This window comes from Balaenoptera musculus, chromosome 3 (assembly GCF_009873245.2).
Source record: "Balaenoptera musculus isolate JJ_BM4_2016_0621 chromosome 3, mBalMus1.pri.v3, whole genome shotgun sequence".
Taxonomy (NCBI): Eukaryota; Metazoa; Chordata; class Mammalia; order Artiodactyla; family Balaenopteridae; genus Balaenoptera; species Balaenoptera musculus.
The window spans coordinates 123,402,189-123,428,625 of record NC_045787.1 but is presented as its reverse complement, the minus strand read 5'-3'; the positions used below and the strand labels follow the sequence as shown (position 1 = coordinate 123,428,625).

At 35.4% G+C, this 26,437-nt stretch overlaps 1 protein-coding gene across 6 annotated transcripts in view; it reads right to left on the bottom strand.

The window, feature by feature from the left end:
- The window catches only part of SPINK5 (serine peptidase inhibitor Kazal type 5), a 74,522-nt gene extending 66,242 nt beyond the window's left edge, over positions 1-8,280 (bottom strand). For all 6 annotated transcript variants that reach the window (XR_005019357.1, XR_005019358.1, XR_005019360.1 and 3 more), the window contains exons 1-4: positions 8,164-8,280; positions 6,829-6,854; positions 2,825-2,952; positions 1,117-1,189 (exon numbers count right to left, since the gene is read on the bottom strand). Coding sequence is in view for 2 of the 6 variants with exons in the window: in XM_036847915.1 (XP_036703810.1) it covers positions 1,117-1,189; positions 2,825-2,952; positions 6,829-6,854; positions 8,164-8,218 (282 nt within the window). In the remaining 4 variants the exon portion in view is untranslated. The remainder of the gene's footprint in view (positions 1-1,116; positions 1,190-2,824; positions 2,953-6,828; positions 6,855-8,163) is intronic.
- Positions 8,281-26,437: the final 18,157 nt, after the last annotated feature.

The window sequence follows — 26,437 nt, the reverse complement described above, 5'->3', positions numbered from 1 at the left end:
TTGAACTATGTTATTGTTTTAAAAGTGAGACTGGTTGAGCCGGGGCAAAGACTTTGGTTGACTCAGTCTACTGCGGAGGCTGAGCTGCTCAGACAGTCCTGAGTAACACTGACAATGAGGATGGTAGCTTGGTTAGACCAGGGATATTAACGTAATGTGGGTGTGCCTTCCCTGACTGATCATTTTAGTTATGTGTCAGAGGCAGGAGAGGAGGAAGAGAAAGAAGATATTGGAGAAGACGCTACGTAGGAGACCTGGAATAACATAAGTAGTTGTCAGAATACCTGGCAATAGCCCCAGCTTTGTCAATAACTTATTGTAAGACGTTGTAGACAGAGATTTCACCCAGTCTGGGCCTAGAACTTTTATTTTTTTGTATAAATAAGAATTTTTGTATAATAAATTATTTATAAAGGGAAATGGTTATGTGTTGGGTTGCATCTGTATAGTTTCTTTCATTTTATTTAATTAAAAAACAAATTTTACCCCAGAACAGTTTTCTCCAACAAATATTAGCCTGAATCCCAATTTGCAAAATAGATATAAACAAGCAAGTCTACTTGAATTAGGGGAAATCTCCAAGTATTAGAAAATACGTTCAGTCGGAAGAAAAAGAGGAAAAGAGAAAGGAAATAAAATGAGTCAAATGTCTGCTAACACATGTTAAACATTGTAGCTGGCTTTTAAAACTTAATTTCTCATTTGATCCACATTCCATTTCACAGGTGAAAAAATTGAGACCCAGATATACATAAATTGTCCAAATTCTGAGACTTGAACTTAGTTCTACAGTCCCATGAAGTCTCTTGTTGTGGAACTAAGACAGGACAGTAGAAATGAGAAATGGCCATGGAAGGCAGACATCACACTGGCTGACACCACCTCTTAGCATCTGTCAGTGCCCTAAATGTTTTCAGAGAGTTGGGTCATGGGTTGGGCCTATGGACAAGCTGTACCAGATATTTAGCCTACCCATGTACTACGCCATGTTCCCTCCCTTCTAAGTAGCTGGCCTCACAACAGGTATGACCTAGTAATTAGGAAATAAAGAGATCTGAATAGAGTCGAACATAATCTCCAAAGCAGATATGACAAGTTGACTCCAAATAGTCTCACCTTTGCTGGGGCAGTAGCCCTGGTGGCTCTTGCTAAATGCCTGGCCCTTCTCTGGGATTTTGCTTCTTTTTCTCTGGAAGAGAGCAAAGAATAGAATAGCTCAGACATGCTTGACCAATTTTAGGTCTAACATCATACATGGTAAACTTAATTTTGGCTATTCTTCTCAGCTTAATCTAGCTTGTCAGAAGTAGAGGTATGTCTGGAAATGACCACAGGTACTGTAAATCTCTCCTCAGTGCTGAAATATATCTCAAATGTGGTTCTATTAAAGGCAAGAATCTTTACTGTTAACTGTATAACAGATTACCCACCTTAAATACTTCCATCATCCAGGTTGTCACCAACTGTAAAAGCAATTTATATCATTTTTGGAATGCTCTCTTTGAAAGACCATATTCAGATTGATCCAAAATCTACCCACCTGTCTTGGTCTGAGGTTCCAATCTCTAAGGACCCACAGAGTAAATTCAGCAATTTAAAGATAACTTTAATGCCTCATACAGTCTCCTCCTTTCCAGGTTAAGAAGCCAAGTTTATCCCAACATAATTTACATAAGTAATAAAGATAATAATTGCATGAGTGACTTCAAAGTGATAAATAACCTGCCTTGTATGTCTAAAGGCATTTAATTTTTATTTTAAATTATTTTTCAATAAATTTATTCTATTTATAGTTTCAGTCTCCTAACAAAACATCCTATGTAACAAGGAGGAAACTCTTTAGTAAATATTACACCTGCTGGTTTACATTCAGCTTTCAAGAGACTAAGAAAGGATTGTTCAACTTGCCCTGGGAGTCCTCCCTCCCTAAATTTTGCCCTGCCTTCCTTCATCTTCCTACAATGTCTTCATTAGTAGCAGCACATGTGATCAGAGCTTCATTATCCCAATATTAATGACTATGTCAGATTAAATCCCTTGACACATTACCAACTTGGCATTTTAAAAGCTGATTATAACATAATTATCTTCAGTGGGTAAGTTTTGTATTGGCTTGGTACCAGAGTTGATGTTTTTTGATGGTGGTCAGAAACCGAGAATGAATTCCCTGTTCAAAAACAAATTCGGTCCCTTTGATGTGAGGACTTGCAACTGATAACTCAAGCCTTTACCACCTATGGAGTGTCACTGGAGAGAAGGAAATAGTTAAAAAGCATTGCAAAGATGTCAGTAAACCTCCGGGATATTAATTCTTTCTGAGTTGTGGGGAGTTGGAAGCCACAGTCAATCCTAGAGTCCATCTCATGCTAGCATAATCCTAGATGTCTGAAGACACTGGCAGCTCACAGAGTCAGGGTGTATCCTGATTCTCCTGGTTGGCTCTCACAAGAAGAGTCTGGCATCATTCTCAGGGGTACAACAGAGTCAGGTCTTAACAGGCTCAAGAATTCTTTTCTCCCAGGGTCAGAAAACTCAACTTGGAAGTACATCCTCAAAAAACTATTAAGTGCTGCATAAGGTATTGATACCAAGCCCTCTGGGATATTCTGGAATACCATGAGTGATTATTAAAATCTTTCCGAGTGGGTGGCATTTATCCAACTTTACTTGATGCTAGGTATCACAGTGATCTGCTAAGCATTTTTATTTACCCACTTAGATTTAGAAAAATATATTTGACAGAAAATAAAAATAATAACATTTAGTAGTTCAGAGAATAACTGGTAACTCAAAACACTTGAAAGAAAGATTAAACTTTACTCACAATATCATTTTGCATGTGGCACATTTGTTGATGAACACTATTCCATCAGGGCTTTGAAAAAGGTTTTTATCTTGGGAACAGAACAGTTTTCCATTTTTCATCAGTGCCCTATATTCATTGCATGTTTCCTTAGGAAAATATGAAAAAAGTGTTTACAGAAACCTCATCAAAGCAAGACTTCACCTTCTAAGAACAATATTATTTCATGACCACCACCCCCTTTGTATGGAAAACATTCACTCAGTTGATACAGATAATACAAATAAAAGTAATGAGTCTGGATTGTCTGTTGGAGATTGAAAATTCACCTAAAAGCATTCATCTAAAATCATTAGTGAAATGGAAAGAACAAGGGACTTGGAGTCAAAAGATTTGAGCTTATCTTCCAGGGTTCTCATTTACAAGCCCCACAGCCATAGCAAATGAACTTCTGAAAGGCTCACTTACCCTATCTGTAAAAACAGAGGATATAAGTATATGTGTTTCATAAGTTTTGTGTGGATTAAATATCATAAGCATGTAAATCCCTCAAAGAGTGCCTGATACCTAGCAGATATTCAATAATTAGATTCTCTACCTCTCCTCTTCCTCCTGCTTTACTATTATAGTTGTTGTTGCTATTGCCATTATTATTATTGGAATATGCTAAGATGATGCATATAAAATACCTAGCACACAGTTCAATAATATTTGCCATTAAAAGGTATATGAAAATGTTGCAATATATTTGATGAAGGCCTGCTATATGTCACTCACTTTTTTTCTAGGAGCTTAATATTAATGGTGCATTTGCACTACCTAGTAAAGTACTGATTTAAAATGTTATACTACCTATTAGTTTAGGAAATCCACTGGTCCTTTAAAGCCTTTGTAATCTATGTTTTCTTTTTTTTTTTTTCTTTTGGCTTTTTGTTTTGTTTTGACTTTGAAAAAACAAAGCATAAAGATCCTTGTACCAGAAAAACTAAGTAAATCAATCAAGCCTTTGCTCCAACTCTGACATATGCAACCTCTTCCAAAGGACAGATTATAGAATTCTATTCAGCCTCCTATATCTTTATAATAATAATTCAGTTAATCAACAAACACTTATTATGAGGATACTATACTTTTCTGGGTGTCATGGATACAGCAATAAATAAGGTAGGAAGGCTCCTTGCCTAAATGGTGCTTACCATCTAATGGATAATGATGTAACTAACCTAGCATCCTATAGACGGGAGGCAGTTGGTAGGACTTGCAGAATGAATGATTAATGGTGAAGAAGAATAAATAATTTCAGAGACCAGCCCAAGGAAATTTCGCTAAGGGTGACCTACTAAAACATCTCTAAGATTATTATCACTACCCAGTGATCTTATCTGAGTAGCAGAGCAATAATTTCCGGCAATAGACTGACAACTGGGCATCTTGAGATCTGTGTCTGGTCTCTGATTCTATAGTATCTTACGCCAGTATTGCAAGTTACTGCTTAGCTGGCTGGATATAACTGATTCTATAAAGTCTAGATAAAAACATTGTCATGGAATCAGAGAACAGCCTGGTGTCTCTGTAATAGAAATATATCCCTTGTGAGGTAGGTCTTAAAGAAAGTGCTGAAAACAAAGATTCATAACACTAGAATGAAGCTTTAAATAGTTTTTAGCGGTCAACTGAAAAAGAACATTATCAATCAAGATAATTCCTGAATTGGAGTTCTCCTATGTCATAATTAGAAAAATACCTGAATCCTATAAAGACACACTTTTATTTTTATATGAATGGACAACTGAGTCCCAGAGAACAGGTTAAGAAATTTGTTCACAGTTTGTCATTAGTAAAGATGGAACTTGATGCTGTTTTTCTGAGTTATGAGGTTATCCAGTGTATTCTCTTGGGAAATAGGAAAAGGCCATAAAAATTGAAATCAGCAGTTGTGTTTTTCTCTGGGAAAAATGAAATAGCCTCCCAATGATCATAATAGAGAGGGCTGAAACAGGAACAGGTCTGGACCATAAAGGAATCCTGAGTTGGTGAGATGACTTCTCAGCAACCGATTACTTGCAATCTAACTTCCAGTCTTTGGCTCATTTTTGTTTTGTTTTGTTTGTTATAGTTGCCCTTTGTGTTTTCTCCACTTGTCTCAGAGAAACTGGAGCCCTGTAGGGCCAAGCTCTTTCTGTTTTCCTTCACTGGCTGTGATATCACCCAGTGTTTTCCATTTTTCCTCCCCAGGCATCATCATAAACCCCTCAGGAGCTGGCATCACCCCTGCTCTGTGTTAGAGCACTAACAAGGTTGCCGTGGCTTCGTAATAACCCTTCTGGGATGACAAATTTAAGCATATGGTAAAGATCCTTGCAGATTACTCCAGTGCTTTTCTGTGCTATTCTGGCTCATGTTTGTAACATTCAACATGTTTTTATGGTACTAGAAAGAACTTGAGCTACTGAACTTGGAAAATAAAATTTCCAGCACTATAAGAAAGACTAAATTAATAGTTTTCATTTCTGACAAAATATCCAAAGACTATGATCAGAAATATTTCCAGATAAATAATTACGTTTTATATTCTTTTTGCTTATGCCAACATGAGAGGTGGCTAAATTTCTGCTTTTAAAATGTTTTTCAGTGAAATAGAGTTCAATATCCACCGAAACTACTACCCATTATCATAGACACTGAAAAAAGAAAATTATGGCTTCATGCTCAGTAAGATTTACACAATACCCTTCTTTTTCCAATATGAAATATCCAAATGAGCATGCTGTTCGATTCTCAAAAATCCAGGCTTTTTTTCTACCCTACCATCCCACTCTACTTCTGCAATAGAAGTTTCTGAACCTCTCTTTAATCAGCAAACTTAAATGAAATAATAGAGACTATAATGGAATTCTCTAGAATATTCCTGTTTCTTTTTTTTTTTTAAATGTAACAATAAAATACAGCAAGAGTATTTTAACCACATTTATAAGAGTTTTGGTGTAGAAAAGAATCTTTTTACTATTTTATTCTTTCAATGTTCGTGGTCTTTGAGAAACATAGCAAATATCTGCTACATAAGTAGAAATATTTTCAATCTGAAATAAAGGCACAGTTGTGTGTGTGTGTGTGTGTGTGTGTGTGTGTGTGTGTAACTGGCTCTTTCAACGTGCCTTTCAAATAGATTAAAAAATGTTTAATTTCTATAGAAAATGATTCCTTCATTTCTCAATCAAAAGATCCCTAAGAGTTGGTACAGACCCTTCCAGTGTTAGGGCCTCTGCCATCACAGGTGCTTCTGCCTGGTCTGCTGTGAGTTACAAGTAACTTCATGATTCACTCCCACCTCACCTTTAGATCCATGTTCTAATGCTATCTTCTCAGAGAGAACTTACCTGACTGTCTCAAGAAGAACTGATACCATCTCCATCCCCAGAAATTCCTGTCTTCCATCCTGTTTTATTTTTCTTCTAGCACTAATCATTATTTAATGTAGTATATATTTTACTAATTTACTTATTAACTTGTTTGTTTTCTTCCACTAAAATGTAAGCTCCATGACAGCAGGGTTCTTTTTTGTTTTTATATCCCTGGCATCTCAAACAGGATCTGACATACAACAGATGCTCAGTAAATATGTATTGAATGAAATATATACACTGACTATATACAAGATACAGATGGCCCCTTTTTGCATAATGATCACAAGAAAACTTATTTCAGCTTCCTATGTGTATCATGACTTTTCAGCTGTTAAACTGAACAATAGTAATTCACTAGTGTGTTTGTTTATGGAATTTTAAAGCACTCCTTTAGTGTGGTAGATTGCCTCTTGCAGATATCCATTATCATTAATACATTGACTGGTGTGTGTGTGTGATTCATGTCTTGATTCGTAAAGACCTATTTCTGTGTTTTTAACAAGAGCTATTAGTACCCATGAGTATAATATATCTGTATTATAATATGAAGGTGTTGGCCACAGAACATTTTTCTTTAGGGATCTTGGAATGAATTCAATGAAGAGCAAAAGCAGGACTAACCTGATCTTCACCTTCACTGGCAGCATCTGGGACAAAAATACAGAAACCAAAGTTAAGGGAATGTAAAACATTTAATAAGTAAAACAAACAATGTACTGAGTGTAGTATCTTGCTTATTTTAATGGCAGTGTATTTTAAAACCACAAATTGATTTGAACACATTAAAATTTACCATGGCAAATGAAGTGAGGGCACTGCACCAGGCAGTATATACAGTCACAAAGATCTCTCACTCATAAAGTTCCAATTACTTTGAAAAATAATACTTACTCATATGCTTTCTGACCCCCTCAAAATATCTAATTTCTAAAAGATCCTTTCAGAACAAAGTATTGCAGGCCTCTTTTAAAATTATAACATAGTACACCTATCAAATATATCAATTATAGTTTTAAGGTATAGTATAGCATACAGTTTATATCATATATATACATAAAATTAAATTTTCTGAATTCTTGTATCTCTGCCTCCTCATTATAGCCACAAAAATTAGAGATCTGGTAAATATTAAGATTAATTAAAATCACAGACTAATATACTCTCATTAACAGACTTTTTTTGTACCTATACACTTTTTTTAGGAAAGTGGGCATCATTTGTGTATAATGGTCTCCTCACTCTCCATCTCTGAGGTTTCCTTTTAAAATATGTAAATGCTTCATAGCAGGTTAAGTCTAGGCAATCTTGTGTTCCCTTCAAATTCAAATAGCAAAAGGAAAAACCTACTTCCTAGCTCCCATAGAAGTCCCTTACCAATTAGATGAAATATTTTCAATCCATTTAGGATTTGAAAACACAAGAATAAAATTTGCTAGAAAGCACTACTGCTTTAAAATAAAAACAGATGACTGAATTTGATTTTTTAATGTTTTATTTACAAATATAGTATTAAAATATATATATTAAGTACATCTAAGTTTTAAATATCTGTTATACACATAATTCATATCAGCATCAATTCATAGACTTAATATCCTATGTATGTATAATATATGTAATTCATATTTTTATGAACTTTTATGTTTGGTGAGGGGAATACGGAGAAGAATCTATTAGCTTTTCAGAATTAATGTTGAATTAATGGAAGAATTTCTGATGGATAAAAATTCAGATTATCTCAATTTACTTGTCATTTCTAAAGATAACATAGTTATAAAACCACATATGTAATTCTTCAAAATTCTATGTTTGACAAGGTATTTCAGGGATATATATATATATATATATGTGTGGATATATATATATATATACTGAAGAGGGAGGGAGAGAGACAAGTCCCTGCCCAGAGCTTTGGGATGTGTGGCAAGAGGCTTAGACTACAGGTAAATTGCTCACCTTGTATGAGGCAAAGAGCCAGGGTCAGAAGCATTGGCACTGTAGCTATCTTCATGTTGAAGATGATGTAAGTTGGTTACACGTCTGCTCCTTGCATTGCTCACCAGCTGGTGCTCTAAGACTGAACCCATGGAGATGCAGCTCACTTTTATAGTATGCTGTGGGTGACACCCACAACAACAGCCAAACTGTAAAACCAGTTGTTCAAGGTCATGCTAAACTTAATATACCACATCAATTTAGTTTCCATCTTTTAGGATCCTGTCAAGGTGGCAGATTTGAACAGATACTATTTCTAAAGTAGTTCTAATGTGTTTTCATGATACCTCCCCTAGAATGCAACAGATTATGTCCAAGGACCCTACTCAAAGTTTAATACTCCATAATCCTATATCAGAACTGAATTCCTCACCAACACCAGACACATTTCCTCGTAGACAAACATGTTTCTAACTCAGCTCCCTTCATAAGTGGGAGGGGAGGGAAAAAGAAGACAGATGGGTTGTCCTACAAGCCAAGTAAAGATTTAAAGATTTCTACATCTGAAGAAAGCTGCTTATAGCAAGAGCACCTAGGATTCCTTTTGCTTACATCTGCATCTGTTCTAAAGTGTCTCAATTCAGTGTCACAGACACATATATAGGTTAGAATTGATGGGATCAAAGCCCTTTTAAATATTGTTCCAGAAAACTGATCTAAGGCTATACAACGCTGAGATCATGTCAATATTCTGAATCTCATCAAAGCTAGAATATTTCCGTTTCTTTTTTTCATGAATTAATTTCTTTCCTATAAAATATAATCATTGGTCTCAAGGTCTGTGCTATTAGCTTTATTTCTTTCCAGTGGTTTAGTGAAATTAGTGACCATGGAAAACAAGTTCAAATTTCATTACTATCACAGGCTAGAAAATTGACTGTCTTAGCTTAATGGAAAAAGAATGGGATAGGGAGTCAGAAAATTTGTCTCTATTCCTGTCTTTGCAACTACACAGTGTAATGGAAATGAACCTGGCTTTGATGCATAATAGATCTGGGTTCAAATCTTAACTCCTGAGTTACTAGCTATGCTGTCTTGGGCAAGTCACTTATTTGCTTTCAGCCTCAGTTTCCTAATATGTAAAATAGAGATAGTAAAACTATATTGTACAATTGTTGTAAGAGTTAGAGGTAAATCGTGTGTGTGTGTGTAATGTTTAGAACAATTCCAAGCATATGTGGTAAGTTTTATAGTTAATGATAGCTGGCCTTGCATTTTTATCTCATTATAATGATGTGATTTACTAGGTAATTTCTAAGACTCCAAGAAAAGTCAACATCTCTTAAACGTGGTCCACAATGACAGATTTAGGTTTACTCGGCATAGAAATAACAATCCCAAAACATTCTGAAGTAAAATCAAAAAGTCAGGATATAGGTTCTCTTTTTCATCCTATCATTGTGTTCTAAACCATGACACCTGAAATAGATCAAAGTATTAGCCATCTAAACTTTGCCAAAGCCATTGCTAGGTTTCGGTCGTCACTGATGTCTGTAAAAATCCTCCTCTGCATAATGACATACCAATACTAATTTTTTAATCTTCCATTTGCTCTGTTAGACCATATGAAATGTGTCCCAACCATACACTCTGTTATTGATAGTAGAAAAGTTTAATGCCTTACAATAGAATTGGTGACTGTGTACTATGCTCTGATGAACACCAAATCTAGCCCAAATGGACAGTATTCCCAGGAGTGGAAGTAGTGATAGGGTGTAACAAAAGAACCAAAAGATGATTGCATCTCTAAAGTATCCCTGCTATGAGGAAAGGTTGAAGGAGTTGGTTTCTTTCTTACTGGAGAAGAGTTCCTTACTCCCACCCAGAACCTTCTGAAATGATGAATAAGAGGATTCAGACTGATAACCTCTTCCAGGAGAATAAGATGGTCAAGAGAAGATTCAGTGAGCACCCCCAATACTGGAAGTACATGTCAGCTGGCTCTTGTCATCAGACCTACTTCTGCATTTCATTTTAGAAATGTAAATCCAGAGGTGATTAATCATACACTCTGTTAATCACTCCTTATTTTTGAAAACCATGGACTTTAAATTCAAATGAATGGGACTGAGGTTTTAGAGAACTGGGTTTTGGGTTAATAGAGTACTTTTATATTAGGTTATCAGAGTACTTTCCTGAAATTCTAAATTCTATTTTTTTTTTTTGCCAGCTCTTTCAATTATTCATCAAACGTGTAAAACCCTTTTTCTTCTCATTAAAAAGGAATGGAGTTAGGTTGTAAAAAGTATAAACTTTACAATTCAAAACATGTATCAAGTGGCCCAGAATCTGAATTCACATCAAAGATATTGACACAGAGGGAAGAGATAAGAAAAATATAAAGTAAACAAGATTTTGTAGATCAGTAATGTTACTAAAGACAAAGGTTATTTCCAAAATCCAAAGTTAGCAGATCATTGTTCAGATCTTCTCTTTTTCTATGCTGAGATATCCTTGATGATCACAATAGTTTAATAAATAATTATAGTCCCTTACAATTAAATCACCTTCCGCATCTTTCCAAACAATCTGTCATCCATTAGCTCTCATGACTTGTTTATGCAATGCAGTGATGCAGCAGAGTAGGTGTTATTGTCCTTTCCTTACCTGCCAAAAATGGTGCCATTGATAAACCTCAGAGTAGGAACTAGCTTGGATGGTAATACCAGCCTTGCCACTTTCTCACCTTTTACACCCTATGTGGCCATCGCATAGCATTTCAGACAGTTCAGAGAGAATCCGGACGTTAACAGTGCTTTAAACTGGGTTCAACATTCTACTGCTAAGGTAGTCCTTTCTGTTTATCCCCTGCTCTCACATTCACACACACACAACCATAAACCCATAATGACAAAAAGAATTACGTTGTGACCATGACTGAAAAAGTATATGTCCTAACAGTTCTTAGAAGATGAATTAATTTCTTTTTTATTTTCTTAATTTTTAATTTCCTTTCCTAAAATTCTCATGTTTTCCCCCATTAATTTAACATGTCTGTATTCTCCTTTTTTGAAAGACACTAACTGGAAAATAGCTTTTACCCCCCTTCTTATCTTGAAATGTCCCATTAACAGGTACCTTTACTCCTTCTCTGGGAGTTCCTTTCTGTTTGTCTAGAAAGGCTGAGAAACTATAAAGATAAGCATATCATTTTATCTAAGAGCAGGATGAGATGGGCATTCTTTGATCACTAAGCATACAGACCCTACTATTTATAGATATAACTGTTGCTTATGTTAGATTAGGATTAAGAAAACAGGAATGTTTTAATACCTAATTTTTAACTGTATTAAATTTTATGTATCAGGTTATATTTTGTTCTTAAATACAATATCCAGCTTCTCCCTACAGTTGATGCTACTGGAACTCCTATTCCATGACCCTACACTATCCATCACTTGAAAATTCTGTACATTCTCAAGTCTCCTAGGATTCATTCTGACTGTACAAAACAAGTTTGTGGAGCTACAGTCCTTTGGAAAAAAAATCACAATGAATTAATTCTGAAGTAGCTAGTATAATGAGTTTTGGCAAAAAAGTAATGCATATTTTACAGTGAAATATTTTTATGTGTGTATATATACAATAAGAAGAAAACTGTTAGATTTATAAGCAAAATTAGGAAAAGGTGGTATATATATCTTTATTAAATTATTTGCAAAAAAATATAAAATTTTCTATCATTTATGGTGCACTTACTAAGTGACAGGTACAACAATAAAGAGTAAGTATCATTTTTTTCTTTTTTTACAGGTTAAAAAATGGAGGTTTGGTGAGCTTCTATAACTTTTCCAAGGTCATACAGCCTGTAAGCAGTGGTCTTTGCAAATGATAACAGTCAATGAAAATAAAGGCAGTGAAATCCAGAGTCCAAGCTCTAAAATAACACACACTGTAGTGACCATACTATTTACACCTATAACTAGTTTACCTCAGACACTTCCTGTTATAGACTGAACCGTGTCCCTCCAAGATTCATATTTTTAAGTCTTAAACCCCAGTATTGCAGAATGTGATTGTGTTTGAGGAGAGGACCTTTAAAAAGGTGATTAAGTTAAAATGAGGCCGTTAGGGTTGAGCCCTAACCCAAACTGACTGGTGCCCTTATAGGAGGAAATTTGGATGTAGAGAGAGACACCAGGGATGCCTGTGCACAGTCACTTACACCAGGCCACATCGTTTGCAAGCAGTCAAGCTGTGGCTCACATCTAGGTTTTAAGACTTAAAAATTTCATTCAAACAAGTAGCAAGTTAAATAGACCAACCATTGTGTCATACAACAGTCTTGATTCACTAGGCAGAAAAAAGCAGTAAGAATGAATAATAAATCAGCGAATCCTCAGGTATGGGACCAAATTACCAAAATGTGATTTAACAAGTTAAAAATATAAGTCCAAAGTTAGATGTTATGGTATTCCAATAGACTCTATAATACTCCCCACATGAATACAACAAATATTTACTGAATGCATACAATTATCTGTTATCATGTGAGAGCCCAGCGTTAAGCTTGTGAATAAAATAGATGTGGTCTCTAATCTCTAAGAAATTATAGTCTAGTGGAAGAAGTAGAAAATAATCATACAAATCATTGTTCACCTGAATCTGTGAAAATCTTTTAAAAACGATGTCCATAGAGTAAAACTAGCATATAATACAGATATTTGGCCTCTAGAAGGGAATTCCCTGATGATACTCTCAATTCTTAAAAAAATAAGCTGGGGTTAAAAAGGTGTATAGCCTTCAATCATCTGAAAAATTCAGTTAATCAAAATGAATCATTCCTTGTAGAAAATAAACTTATAGTTACCGGCGGGTAAAGGAGGGGAAGGGATAAATTGGAAGATTGGGATTGACACATACACACTACTGTATATAAAATAGATAACTCATAAGGACCTACTGTATAGCACAGGGAACTCTACTCAATACTCTGTAATGGCCTATATGGGAAAAGAATCTAGAAAAGAATGGATATATGTATATGTATAACAGATTCACTTTGCTCTACACCTGAAACTAACACAACATTGTATATCAAGTATACTCCAATAAAAATTTAAAAATATATATTTTAAATGAATCAGAGAATGAAATTTTGCTGTAGTAATTTCTTTTATCTGAATTTTAGTTTCCACTATATTACTAGTTAGTTAACTAACACTACTGGGGGGGGGGCAGGAGTTATTTAAAAGTGAATTTAAAAGTGAATATAGAAATTAAAAGTGAATATAGAAATTATTTTGCATTTAGTGGGTTTTTTGTTTATTTTGAGTGACACCTCCCACATGATATTAATGCATTTCATCACCACGTCCTTACTATAAAACACCCTCTATTTAAGAAGGTATTTTTCCAGAAAGTAATTTTAATATTTCTGAGCAAGAAGCTGTAAGTAGTGTACATTTATTTGTTATCTACATACACAACCTTGGAAAATGCAATAACCAGCTTTAGTCTACAGTGTAAGATAGGGATTATTTTTTCTCTCACTTCTAGATAGAAAATACTACTTATGCTTCTGAGAAGTATTGTAAAACTGTATAGGAAATTATTTAAGAACTCTATGCAGTTACTAGCATTAATAAAGGCTATTAATATACTTATTGTACTTATAGAGCAATTGCATATAAAATTTATTTTTATAATAGGATAATATTTATATAATAATAGAGTACAATACTAATTTGTACACAATATGTATATATAAAAATATTTATATACTGTCTATATTTTATATATCTGATCCTCACATTAACTCTTTGAGGTAAGCAGATAATATCTTATTTCCATTTCATGGTCAGTAAAACTGAAAATCAGCATGGTTGAATGATTTTCCTCTAGTGTGTTAGCCATAAGTGGAAGAGCTGTGACAGGAATTCAAGTTTCCTGATATATATATATATATATATGTATTTGTTCTGATATATTTTTTTCACACTCTCCCATATTTAACAGAGGTCTAAACACAAATTCAGTGAGATTAGGATAGGAAAGAAGAAAACATCAAAAGAGTACAAAAGAGAGGCATGTATTCAGAAAGAAAATAAAGAGAACAGAAGGACACCAAATATACTGAAAGAGAGAAAAAATCAAGTTTGAACCAATCTTGGTGATGAAGGGCAATATTAACATGTAAAATGCTTTACAAATTACAATTTTTAATACATATTCTCATTTGGGCCTCATGAACAACCTTTTGAGTAGGTTGGACATACATTATTGCTAGCATCCCCATTTTACTAAAATTTAGAGAGATCTTTCCCAAAGATACAAACAATAAGTGGTGAAAGCTGGAATCAGACAGAAGTCTACTCAATCAAGATTCCATTGTCTTTTCCCTATGCCCTTTGGCTTTTTTTTTTTTTTTTTGGAAGATCAAAGTTTATTTACTACCTGCGTACAAAAACATATTGCACATCAAACAACCAAAATCAAAAAAAAAAAAAAAAAAAAAAAGAAAAAGGGAAAAAAAAAAAAAAAAAAAAGGGAAAAAAAAAAAGGAAACGATACTCTACTGAAGACTAATGTGTAGTTTATACAGAATAATCCTTCTGGAACACTGTGAAAGATGCTTGAAGCTTTCATAATTTCATTAGGAAGAAAATGATGAGAAGGCAAATAAGAAAACTAAAATACCTGAGTTATTTTCTGAAAAGAGAAACAAAAAATATGTATGCTAAGGGATACACCAGGTTTTGTTTTTTTTTTTTTTAAGGATAAGATTTCCACTTCTGGCCAAGATGCAGTAACAAGGAAAGAATATTTCCTCCCACCTGAGACAATAAAAGAAAAAAATTAGTTAAAAAAAAAAAAAGCTACATGAAACAATAGTTTTCTGACACTGGACATTAGATAAGGCAGGTCATGATCCTTGGGAGTGGGAACAAAACCCAAGTTAGCTCTACATTGCCACAGCTTACTGTCTATAGTTTCCAGTCTGTTGAATAGAGAGAGAAAACACAGGTAGAGCACAGCAGTCTCCCTGAGATGAGAATACAAAGCTGAGAGTTGAGGAGACCAAGGGAGGTAAAATTTACATGGCATGAAACCAAGAAGAGAGAACTTCAAAGAGAGATTTGTAGCAAATTGTCCACCTAGAGTCTTCAACTGAGTGATAGTCAGTAACTGTGTGTGAGAAAACTACTCAAGGCTGTGGAAAAAAGGGTGCTAAGAAGTAGAGGGAATAATATCCAGAGTTAAACAGGAGAGGAGATGGCTTGTGTTTCCACCAATCAAAGGGAAAATCCTGTCATTCAGTTAGAGATCTGAGATTGGTATTTCCCTAGTAGTGAGAAAAAATTAACCACAAAAGGTTGCTCTGGTTCCACCTAACAAAGCTTAAAAGCAAGGCTAGAAAGGATCAAACTATTTTCAAGTAAATTTACTGTGTCCCAGCACAAACCTCAAGGACATTTAGAGGAAAGAAAATATTCATCGCTGAACAAAGTAAACATAAAATGACTAGCATACAATCCAAAATTACCAGACAAACCAAGAAACAGGAAACAGAATTTATGTTAAGAAGAAAAATCAATCAAAAGAATTGACTGGACTCATGATTCTAGCCAAAAGAAAGTAATAGGAACTGGAGTTACACTGCTGCCTGCAATAAGTAAACAAACAAATAAAAACAAACAGATAAAATATATGAAACAATGGTTTTCAAGATACTGGACAACAGTCTCTTGAAATGCAGACAAGTGATCCATGAGAGACAGTAAACAAACAAGCTGAGACTTAAAATTGCCCCAGCTTACTGTCTTAAGACAATTTCCAAGTCATAGAGAATGAAGGAGAAACTCAGGCACAGCCATGCAGACTCTGTTAAGGAGACAGCTGAGATTCCAGAGAGATGAAAGCAGCTGGAATTTACCAAAACAGAATACTAGAGATGAGAGAGCTGAACAGAGTGAGTACCCTAGAAATATGAATAACACTTAAGGATTCAGCACAGTATTGATTACCAAAGGCACATGACATAACTATTCAAGACCAAAGAAAGATCCATCTGAAATAATTAGAATAGCACCCTATGTTCATACAGGGTCAGGACTAGTACCTGTTCCTATCAACCACACTGGAAAAATCTCAAAATTCATAAGGCATTGGATAGAGTACTCAAAAGGGCTATGTCTCAGTAGTAGGGGATAATTAGTTCTAGCCTGAATATTTCTCTGGTCCTACGTAACAAATGGTAATAGCAAAATCCAAAAGGATACACACACTTTTCCTAACAGAACTGTGTCCTAGGACAAAATTTAAAATTATTTATAGAAATACAAAATCATTCACTACTCAATAATATAAAACTAACAATGTCTGGTATTCAATAAAAAATTACCAAGCATGCTAAAGAAGCAAGAAAATATGAAGAGCAAGGAAATAGTGAGGAGAAAAATTAATCAATTAAAACTAACTCAAAACTGTTACGGATGTTAGAATGCAAGGACATTAAAACAGTTATAAATATGTCCATATATTCGAAAATATAAAGTAGAAATATGGAAGACATTAAAAACAAAATACAAATTGGACTTTGGAGTATGAAATGAAAAATATACTAAATATGATTAATGATAAATTGGATGTCATAGAAAAAAAGATGAGTGAATATGAAGACATATGATATAAATTATACAAAATAAAACACAGAGGAAAAAAATTTAAAGACAAGAGCATCAGTGAGCTGTGGGACAACTAATATAAGAAGACTGATATAAGTGTAATTGGAGTCCCCAAAGGTAGGCCTGGAAAGGCAGAAAAAATATTTGAAGTAGTAATGGCCCCAAATTTTCCACACTATAAACCAACAGGTCAAGAATCTCAATGAACTCCAAGCACAAGAAATGTGAAGAACCTATACCAAGGCACATCATTATCAAGTTGCTCGAAAACAGTGAGAAAGAGAAAATCTTCAGAGCAGTTGCAGGGGGGTGGGTGAGTGGGGCAGGGAGAGAAGGCTCTGTTATATACAGAATAATAAAATTAGGAAAATGGCAGATTTTCTCTTTGGAAATAACACAAGTAAAAACTCAGTGAAGCAACAGCTTTAAAGTACTGAAAGAAAATTCTGTCAATCTAGAACTCTATGCCCAATAAAAATATCTTTTAAAAATGAAGGTGAAATAAAGACTTTTTTATGTATAAAAGTTAAAAGAATTCATCCCTTACTCCATACATTTACTGGAAGAAATATTAAAGGAAGATTTTCAGGCAAGAGAAAAAAACATACCACATGAAAATATGGATCTACACAAAGGAAAGAAAATCATTAGAAAGGATAACTACATGGGTAAATATATGAGAATTTTTCTTATTATTTAAATCTCTTTAAAAAATAACTGCTTTAATAGTAAGAACTAAAGATCTATAGGTAGTAAATTAACAAAGGAGATGTAATGAAATCATAAAATACTTGATTTATCCAAAAGCAGAAAAAAGGAAAAAGGTAACAAGAAAACAGAAAGGACAAATAGAAAACAAAAAGATGGCAGACTCAACTCTGACCATATCAATAATCTATATTATATTTAAACATATATATTTTATGTAAAATATATATTAAATGTAAATATATTCTATATAAATGTATTAGACATAAACATATGTGTTATATGTCAATATGTAAATTAAAAGACAGATTGTCAAATTAGATAAAAAAAGGAAAATCCAACTATTTGCTGCTTTCAAGAAACACACCTTAATAAAAGTAAAAGGATGGGAAAAGATATATGATACTAACATTAATCAAAAGAAAGCTTGATTGGCTATATGAATATCAGACAATGTAGATTTCAGAGCAAAGAATATTACCAGAGATAAGGAGAATCATTTCATGATGACAAAGATACCAATTCACCAAGAGGACATTTTTACCACTCAAAGTATTTGTACCTAACAAAGGAGAGGTAGTCAAGAGTTATAGAAATTACATGAGAGAATATTTCTTATTGTTTCATTAGATGAAAACCAAGCATTCACATGTTTATAAATCATAGTATCTGTTTATAACCCACCTTAAGCCAGAATTGTTACTCATTGGCATTTTGAATACTTAGGAAAGTCTTGAAATTCTTTATGATCTAGCAGAAAAAAAAAAGTTTTACTCCACGTAACCCAAGAAAGTAAAGCTAGAACCTGACTGAAGTTAGTTAGAGGCTGTTATGACTCCATTGAAAGGGAAAGCTCTCTAACAATGAAATCTGTCCAGATATTAAGCACATGGTTGCCTTGGAGAAATTGTCTTTTATGCCTCTGGAGATGGCAGAAAAACCGTAAGTAACACTTAACAGATCACATGCACGGGCTGCTACTATCTGGGCCTAGGGTAGAATAAGTGGATTTTAAACTATAAAATTTGAATGCTATGTAGAAATTAACTAGATGCAATGAAGATAAAGATGGTATAGGATTAAGAAAATGTTCAACACAGAGATTTGAAATTAAGCATTTTTCTCTTGTATATTTATCTATAAGGATATTAATGCCAATCAAAAATTTAGGTCAATATCAATTTCTAGGAGTCATGTTGAATTTCAGTAATTGAAAGCTTGAAAACCATAGGTGCTGGAAGTAAGGAGAAAAAAATTAAAATAAAAAATTTTTCTACGCTAAGGAATCTAGCAACCTGGTAAGGAAGACAATACTTGCCTCAAATAATTCAATAGAATATAAAATATTTTTTTAAATTAATTAATTAATTAATTAATTTTTTGGCTGCGTTGGGTCTTCGTTGCTGCACATGGGCTTTCTCTAGTTGCAGCAAGCAGGGGCTACTCTTCGTTGTGGTGCACGGGCTTCTCATTGCAGTGGCTTCTCTGGTTGCGGAGCACGGGCTCTAGGCATGCGGGCTTCAGTAGTTGTGGCATGTGGGCTCAGTAGTTGTGGCTCCAGGCTCTAGAGCACAGGCTCAGTAGTTGTGGCGCACGGGCTTAGGTGCTCCACAGCATGTGGCATCTTCCTGGAGCAGGGATCAAACCCGTGTCCCCTGCACTGGCAGGCGGATTCTTAACCACTGCGCCACCAGGGAAGTCCCAAACTTAAAATATTAAAGTGTCATAAAATAAGTACAAATGAAGTGTCCAGGAAAGATATAGTATTTCTATCTGGAAGATAGTAATGATTTTTTTGAAAGATGTGGACTTTGGATTGGGTGGGCCTTGAGGCTTGAGAATATTTGAACATGTGGGGATGGGAATGTAACTGATTTTTTAGCACAATGACATATGCAAAGTTCCAGGAGCAAAATAATGTGGGGTCTCCATGAAAGACTATGTAATACCTTTTGACTGCATCAATATATGAGAAAGTAAGAGTAGAAAGTAATTTTAGAAGAGTGGGATGTCAGAATGTGGCTAAAATAAACGATGGTGACCATCAAATGCTGGCAAGTATTTGGAGAAACCAGATCTCTCATATGTTGCTGGTAAGAATGTAAAATGGTGCAACCACTCTGGAAAATAAGTTGGCAGCTGCTTAAAAAAACTAAACATGTACTAATTATACTACCCAGCAGTTGCACACCTGGGCATTTATCCCAGAAAAATGAAAACTTATATCCACACAAAAACCTGCACACAATCATTCACAGTAGCTTTATTTGTAATAGCCCCAAATTGGAAACAAGCAAAATGTCCCTCAGCAGGTGAATGGTTAAACAAACTTTAGTACACTGCACCATGGAAACCTATTCAGCAATAAAAAGGAATTAATTATGTATACATGTAACCACTTGGATGGATCTCAAGGGCATTATGCTAAGTGAAGGAAGGCTATCTCCAAAACACACATACTGTAATCCAATTTATATAACATTCAAAATTACAGACATGGAAAACAAATTAATATTGGCCAGGGGTTAAGGATGGCTGTTGGATGGGGAGTGGGGGGTGTAGATGAGACTATACTGAGGTAGCATGAGGGAGGTCTTCGTGGTGATGGAAAATTGTATATCCTGATTGATGTGTTAATTACACAAAACTACACATTCGATAAAATAATATCGAACCACACACACACACATTTCATCAAAATCAAATTCCTAGTTTTGATTTTGTAGTATAATTATGTAAGATTTAATTATTGGGAGAAATTGGGTAAAGAGTACACAGGACTTCTTTGTACTATCTTTGCAAAATTCCAAACAAAGTTTTTAAAAATGTAGATTACAAAATCCTATGTTCTTTCTATAAAGTTTACCATGTACTTACCATAGGACCCAGAAATCTCACTCTTAAGTATTTACTCAAAAGAAAAAACGTATGTTCACACAAAACTTATAAAAGAATATTTATAGCAACTTTGTTCATAATCACTGAGAAACAGACATGATCCAAATGTACATCAATTGGTGAATGGATTAAAAAAAAAACTATTGTACATCCTTACAGTGGATTTCTAATCAAGAATAAAAAGAAATGAACCTTCTCCAACATGGGTGAACATCAAGAACATTATTCTAAATGAAAGAAGCCAGATACAAAATTCCATTCATATGAAATGATAAATATTTATTATGAAATAAATATTTATTAATATTCATAATAAATACATAGTTATTTATTTACTTGGCTGCACCAAGTCTTAGTTGCAGCACGCAGGATCTTTAGTTGCAGTTGTGGCATGTGGGATCTAGCTCCCCGACCAGGGATCGAACCCGGGCCCCCTGCATTGGGAGTGCAGAGTCTTACCCACTGGACCACCAGGGAAGTCCCCATATGACATTTTTAAAGTGACAAAATTACAAGGGCAGAAATCAGATCAGAGGGTGCAAGGGACTATGAATCAAAGGAGAGGATACAGGATTGACCACACAGGTGCACATGAAAATATTTTGAGGTGATGGTAGTTACATAAGTGATTGTCAAAACTTATGTAACTGTACACCCAAAAGTTTAAATTTTGCCTATATAAATTTCACTTCAATAAACTTGACTTTGGAAAAAAATTGACTTTCAATATCATACTATTTTAAAAACATTTATACATTTAAGTATTAAGGAAGATAGAAATGGATTTACAAGAAAATCCTAACATTTATTATCTCTGGTGGAATTACTTATGATTTTTTATGTTCTCCTCTTTCATTTTCCTTGTCTGATAAGTTTTTTGTACCAAGTAGGTATTATTTTTAAGAATAAAAATGCTATTTCTATAAATTCGTTAGGTATTTTTAGGGCTAGATAGAACATTGAAAGTCATCCAACTCCCCCCTTTAGTTTACAGATGAAAATATGAGGGCTAAGACAAATAGAATGATTTTTCCTAGTTATTTCAATTAAAACCACACATCCTCAGTACCTAAGCGATATGATCTAACTGTAAATGTCATGATTTACTTTGATGGGGTGGGGGAGATTTTCATCCTTACAAACTCCCACTTCATAATGCTAAAGCAAAGTGTCTCGGATTTTCCTGGACCATCTCCTGGAGGTGGATCCCAATAGTGTCTGGAAAGAGAAGATTACTTCTCCAATCTGCACCACAGGAGACAAGCGGTTTTTGGAAATGTGTGACTTGCTAGCATTTTGATCTCAGACAAATCATGATAAGAGTATCATTCACTTGACAGAATTGTTGAGCAGATTGACATGATTGTGTGAAAAGGCTAAAGCAACTATTATTATTGGTAGCTGTTCAAGTTATACATGCTGAAGTCCTTCTTGAGAGCCAAAGGAGATGTAACTTAGAAGTGTTGGGCTTTGGAGCAATGCTACCTGGGTTTAAAAACTGGCTTTTTTGCTGTGTAACCAGGGACAATTTACCTAAACTCTGTCTCAATTTCTTCACCACTAACCTGAGAAGGGTAACATGATTGCCATGAGGATTACATGAGGTAATTTATGTAAAGCCTTCAGATAGTACCCGGCGTATGGAGAGTGCACAGTGTTATCTGTTGTTAGAAAGGTCTTCTTGTTAGCCTGCTGGCTACATTGAATTAGAGATCACAACAGGGAAATCCACTTCCGGGTCTTTTAAAGTATTGAATATTTTGTGGGAAGTGCTAAAAACCAGTGCTAATTTTCGGGGTACAACTAATAGCCTCCAGGGTGAAGGAGTCATTTCCTCATTAGTGCCCCTTCCTTTGGACAACATATTGTACTTCAGGTGGTGCAGCTTTTGTAAGGGATTGGGTCACCCTCAGTGAACAATAGCCACACATGGCTAGATGGACTGACAGGTCATCTGAGCCATCAAGAAGTGACACCTTGGGCTTCCCTGGTGGCGCAGTGGTTGAGAATCTGCCTGCCAATGCAGGGGACACGGGTTCGAGCCCTGGTCTGGGAAGATCCCACATGCCGCGGAGCGACTAGGCCCCTGAGCCACAATTGCTGAGCCTGCGTGTCTGGAGCCTGTGCTCCGCAACAAGAGAGGCCGCGACAGTGAGAGGCCCGCGCACCGCGATGAAGAGTGGCCCCCACTTGCCGCAACTAGAGGAAGCCCTCGCGCAGAAACGAAGACCCAACACAGCCATAAATAAATAAATAAATAAATAAATAAAAATTTAAAAAAATGCGTTGATACAACCATGTCTCACTTTAAAAAAAAAATTAAAAAAAAAAAAAGAAGTGACACCTTTTCAAATAGCTCAGAAAATCAAACAGCTCGTTCTAAGCTCTTAAAGTTTCAAACATTTTCCCTCCTTAAAAGAGAGGAAATGTCTTATTATCCAGCAAGGGATGAGACTAGAGGGAATGCCTTTTCTTACCGTTACCCGTCCCTCTTATGCCTTTAGCTCATTTGCAAGTTCATGAATGAAGTCAAAATAGTGTTTGATGTGGAATTAGGAAGTCTGTGTTTTAATTCCAGTCCTCACTTTTAGCTGAAGTGAGACAGATTGCATTCCTAAACTACTAATGATGTGAGGCACATTGGGAAATGAACAAAGTGGATGAAAAGAAGGTAGGCCAGTTAAACTGTACTGATGAAATGCATCAACCAATATAATAAAGATATCTTCACCGAGGATTTTTAAGATAGTGAAACTACTCTGTATAATACTGTAATGGTGGAAACATGTCATTATACATTTGTCCAAACCCATAGAATGTACAATATCAAGAGCAAACCCTAATAAAGATATAGTTAAACAGTACTAGTGGAAGGACTCATGAGCTATGAGGTGCTAAGCAGAAGCTAGTTGCTGTTCTTGGTGTAGATTGGTATTATGTGCCTCAAGCTGCCTCAACTCCTATTTTATCAGGAATATCCACTTAAAAGGCTAGTTCATTACATCTCAAAATTTCAAACAATTATGTGGGGTTTGGGGAAGAAGAGAGGGAAGAGCTAACACATTTTTTTGCCCCTAGATTAATGACTATATGCAATTTTTAAATTAAAGTTAGTCCTTAAAAAATACGATTTGTCATCATCTGGGTGTGGTTGCATTATAAGATGCCACTGCTGTGAAGGTGGCTGGCAGTGGCACCAGGCCAAATCCATTGTGGGTTTGGAGACATCCAGAGTAATAAAGTAGCACTCCACCCTGTTGTCTTGTTGCCTAATTAACTGGTGTGCTCTGAAAACAACTCTTGGGAGTCAGAATAATCTCTCATCTTAGAGTTGTGATGCAATGGGAAAATGGCAGCCTACTTAGGGCAGAAATGCAGAACATCCTCTGATGTTGGTTTTCTGGGAAGAGAGGCAAGTGGACAGAAATGGGCTCTGCAATTCCTGTGGAACTTCACTCTTGATTCCTTGCCCACTTGGCTTATGTTTCTGAGCTCAGCAAAAGGTGCCTGCATAACCCAAACAGCCTAGCCCCAGACCTCTTCTCCAGAGGTGGAAAAAGTGAATATCATCTTAGGGCCAAATAAATGCCTTTGCCAGAGCACACTTTTTTCCTTCCATTTCTCATGGAAGTAAACAGTGAGAGTAGACATGGGGTGAATCCTGTTGCAAAAGGAAAAAAGAAAGACCGAAAACCTTTCAGGTCAGGCCCTGGCAAGAAAACACACTTAGCTCTCTTGAGTGTCCAGTCTTTGAGAGAATTCAATACCCAAAGAACCAGGTGTATGTACATTTATGAAGAGTCACAAACTTATCATAGTCTTTGAACAGGAATGGGCTGTGGTGTATTCTAGTATATTCAAATATCTTCATTTTATCAGTAAGTCCTGACAAGGGGAACCCATAGATTCAGGGACAAAAAATTAGAGACTGGCCCAGCTGGAACTCTTTTCACTTCTCCTGACTCCTAGCCCCATGTGTTCTTCCCAAACCACAACTTTTTCAATCACTCACTCATGCCTGATTTGGGGATTGACTCTCTCTTTTTATCACCCTGTATTCCAGGGAACAAACTCAGACTCATATATAGTATTTTATGTAATGGGGTTTGACCGGTAGTTTACATTTTTATTAGTTTTAATCTATTTTAAATAAAGGCAATTTTGCCCCTCAGGGGGCACTCAGCAATGTCTGGAGACATTTTTGGTTGTCACATTTAGGGATGTTCTACGGCCCCTAGTGGATAGTGGCCAGGGATGCTGTTAAACATCCTGCAATGCACAGGACAACACTCCCCACCCCAACAAGGAATTAGCCAGTCTAAAATGCCAACAGAGACGTTCAGAGACTCTACTCTAGAATTATTAACCAGAATTAGCTTCAAAGCTTCATTAATTATCTTGGTGATTATACAGCTGATTCTGGAACAAGGGATTCTGCTATGCCCCCAGAGGGTATAATGTACTGATAGAAAAGCCAAGTGATACTTATTTTTTAATGTCTTACAGGATTGGAAAATTTCTTATTTCTGATTTTAAAAATCAAATCCTCGCCTGAGTGTAGAGTACATGAACAAATGTTGAATCCATCAATAACCCATTTTCGCCAGAGAAACGACCACTTTCAAAAAAAGATGTAGAATACTGGACATTTTACTTTGGCCTTCTTTCTGTTTCCTCCATGTTTTCCAATCATTATTTTGTCATTAGAATCTCCAGAACTGAACTTCTTTTAGATCTAACTTCAAGACCCTTTCCTTCCAAGGATCTTTTTTCAGTGACTTTTCACCTTTGATGAAACTTCACCAAGCTACCTAGGAGTTCACAGCTGGTCACATACTAAAGGTTTATTTCTATTTCTGATTCTCTTCACTGTTAAAACCATGGTCTACCTTAAATTTGCATTCCAGAGAATGCTTTCCTATCTCCCATTCTTCTTGCTTCTTTAGAACTTTCCTAAGTGTCTTCTGTTCTTTCTTTGGAGATTGCAACACTTCTGTCTTTGCAACATGTAATTCAATGTTTAAACAATAAAATTTGTTAAAATAAGATCTTGAATATAACCATAACATACGTAACACATAAAAGTGTTTTGTTTTCAAGCAGAGATGGGAGGACAAATATGCCTCGCCCAGCCTCCCCTTTTATTACAGGTGCAGAAACCATAAGTTTTAAAATCTTGGAGAGGGGTACCTGCAAAGAAGTATGTACTTATTTTATTGATCAAAATGTAAAATAGATAGCTAGTGGGAAGCAGCTGCATAGCACAGGGAGATCAGCTCGGTGCTTTGTGACCACCTAGAGGGGTGGGATAGGGAGGGTGGGAGGGAGACGCAAGAGGGAGGGGATATGGGGATATATGTATATGTATAGCTGATTCACTTTGTTATACAGCAGAAACTAACACACCATTGTAAAGCAATTATACTCCAATAAAGATGTTTAAAAAAAAAAAATGAAAGAAGAAAAAAGTATAAACAGTTTGAAAATAACAACGATGCGAAGTGTGGACTTTTCACCCTATTTTCCCCCTGCATCTCAATTGCTCGGAGGTATCCTAAATCTTGTATCTGTTGAAAATTCCTCATGTTGTGAAGAATTTTATTATCCTTGTTGAATGCATTATTCAGATTTGCTGCCCCTTTTCTTCATTTTTAAAGACCACTTCTCATTTTCCATTAGCTCTATCAAAACTATTCATTCACTGTGCTTGCTTCGGCAGCACGCATAGTCAAACTCATCAATTCGCTGAGTCATTACTGAGCATCAATTTCAAAGTCAGTGGAAGTTACTGAAGATGAATCAGATAAAAGTCTTGCCTTCAAGGGTCTTGTAATATAATAGAGTAGACAAGGCATATGCCCAATATAGCTTTACTTTGAAATAAAAAGTGATAACTGCCAAAAGATAAAGTGGCATGGGAATTTAGAATGAAAAAATTTACTATCAGCTGAAATATTAAGAAAAGGATTATGGGAGACATGAAATTTGAAAAACAGCCTTGA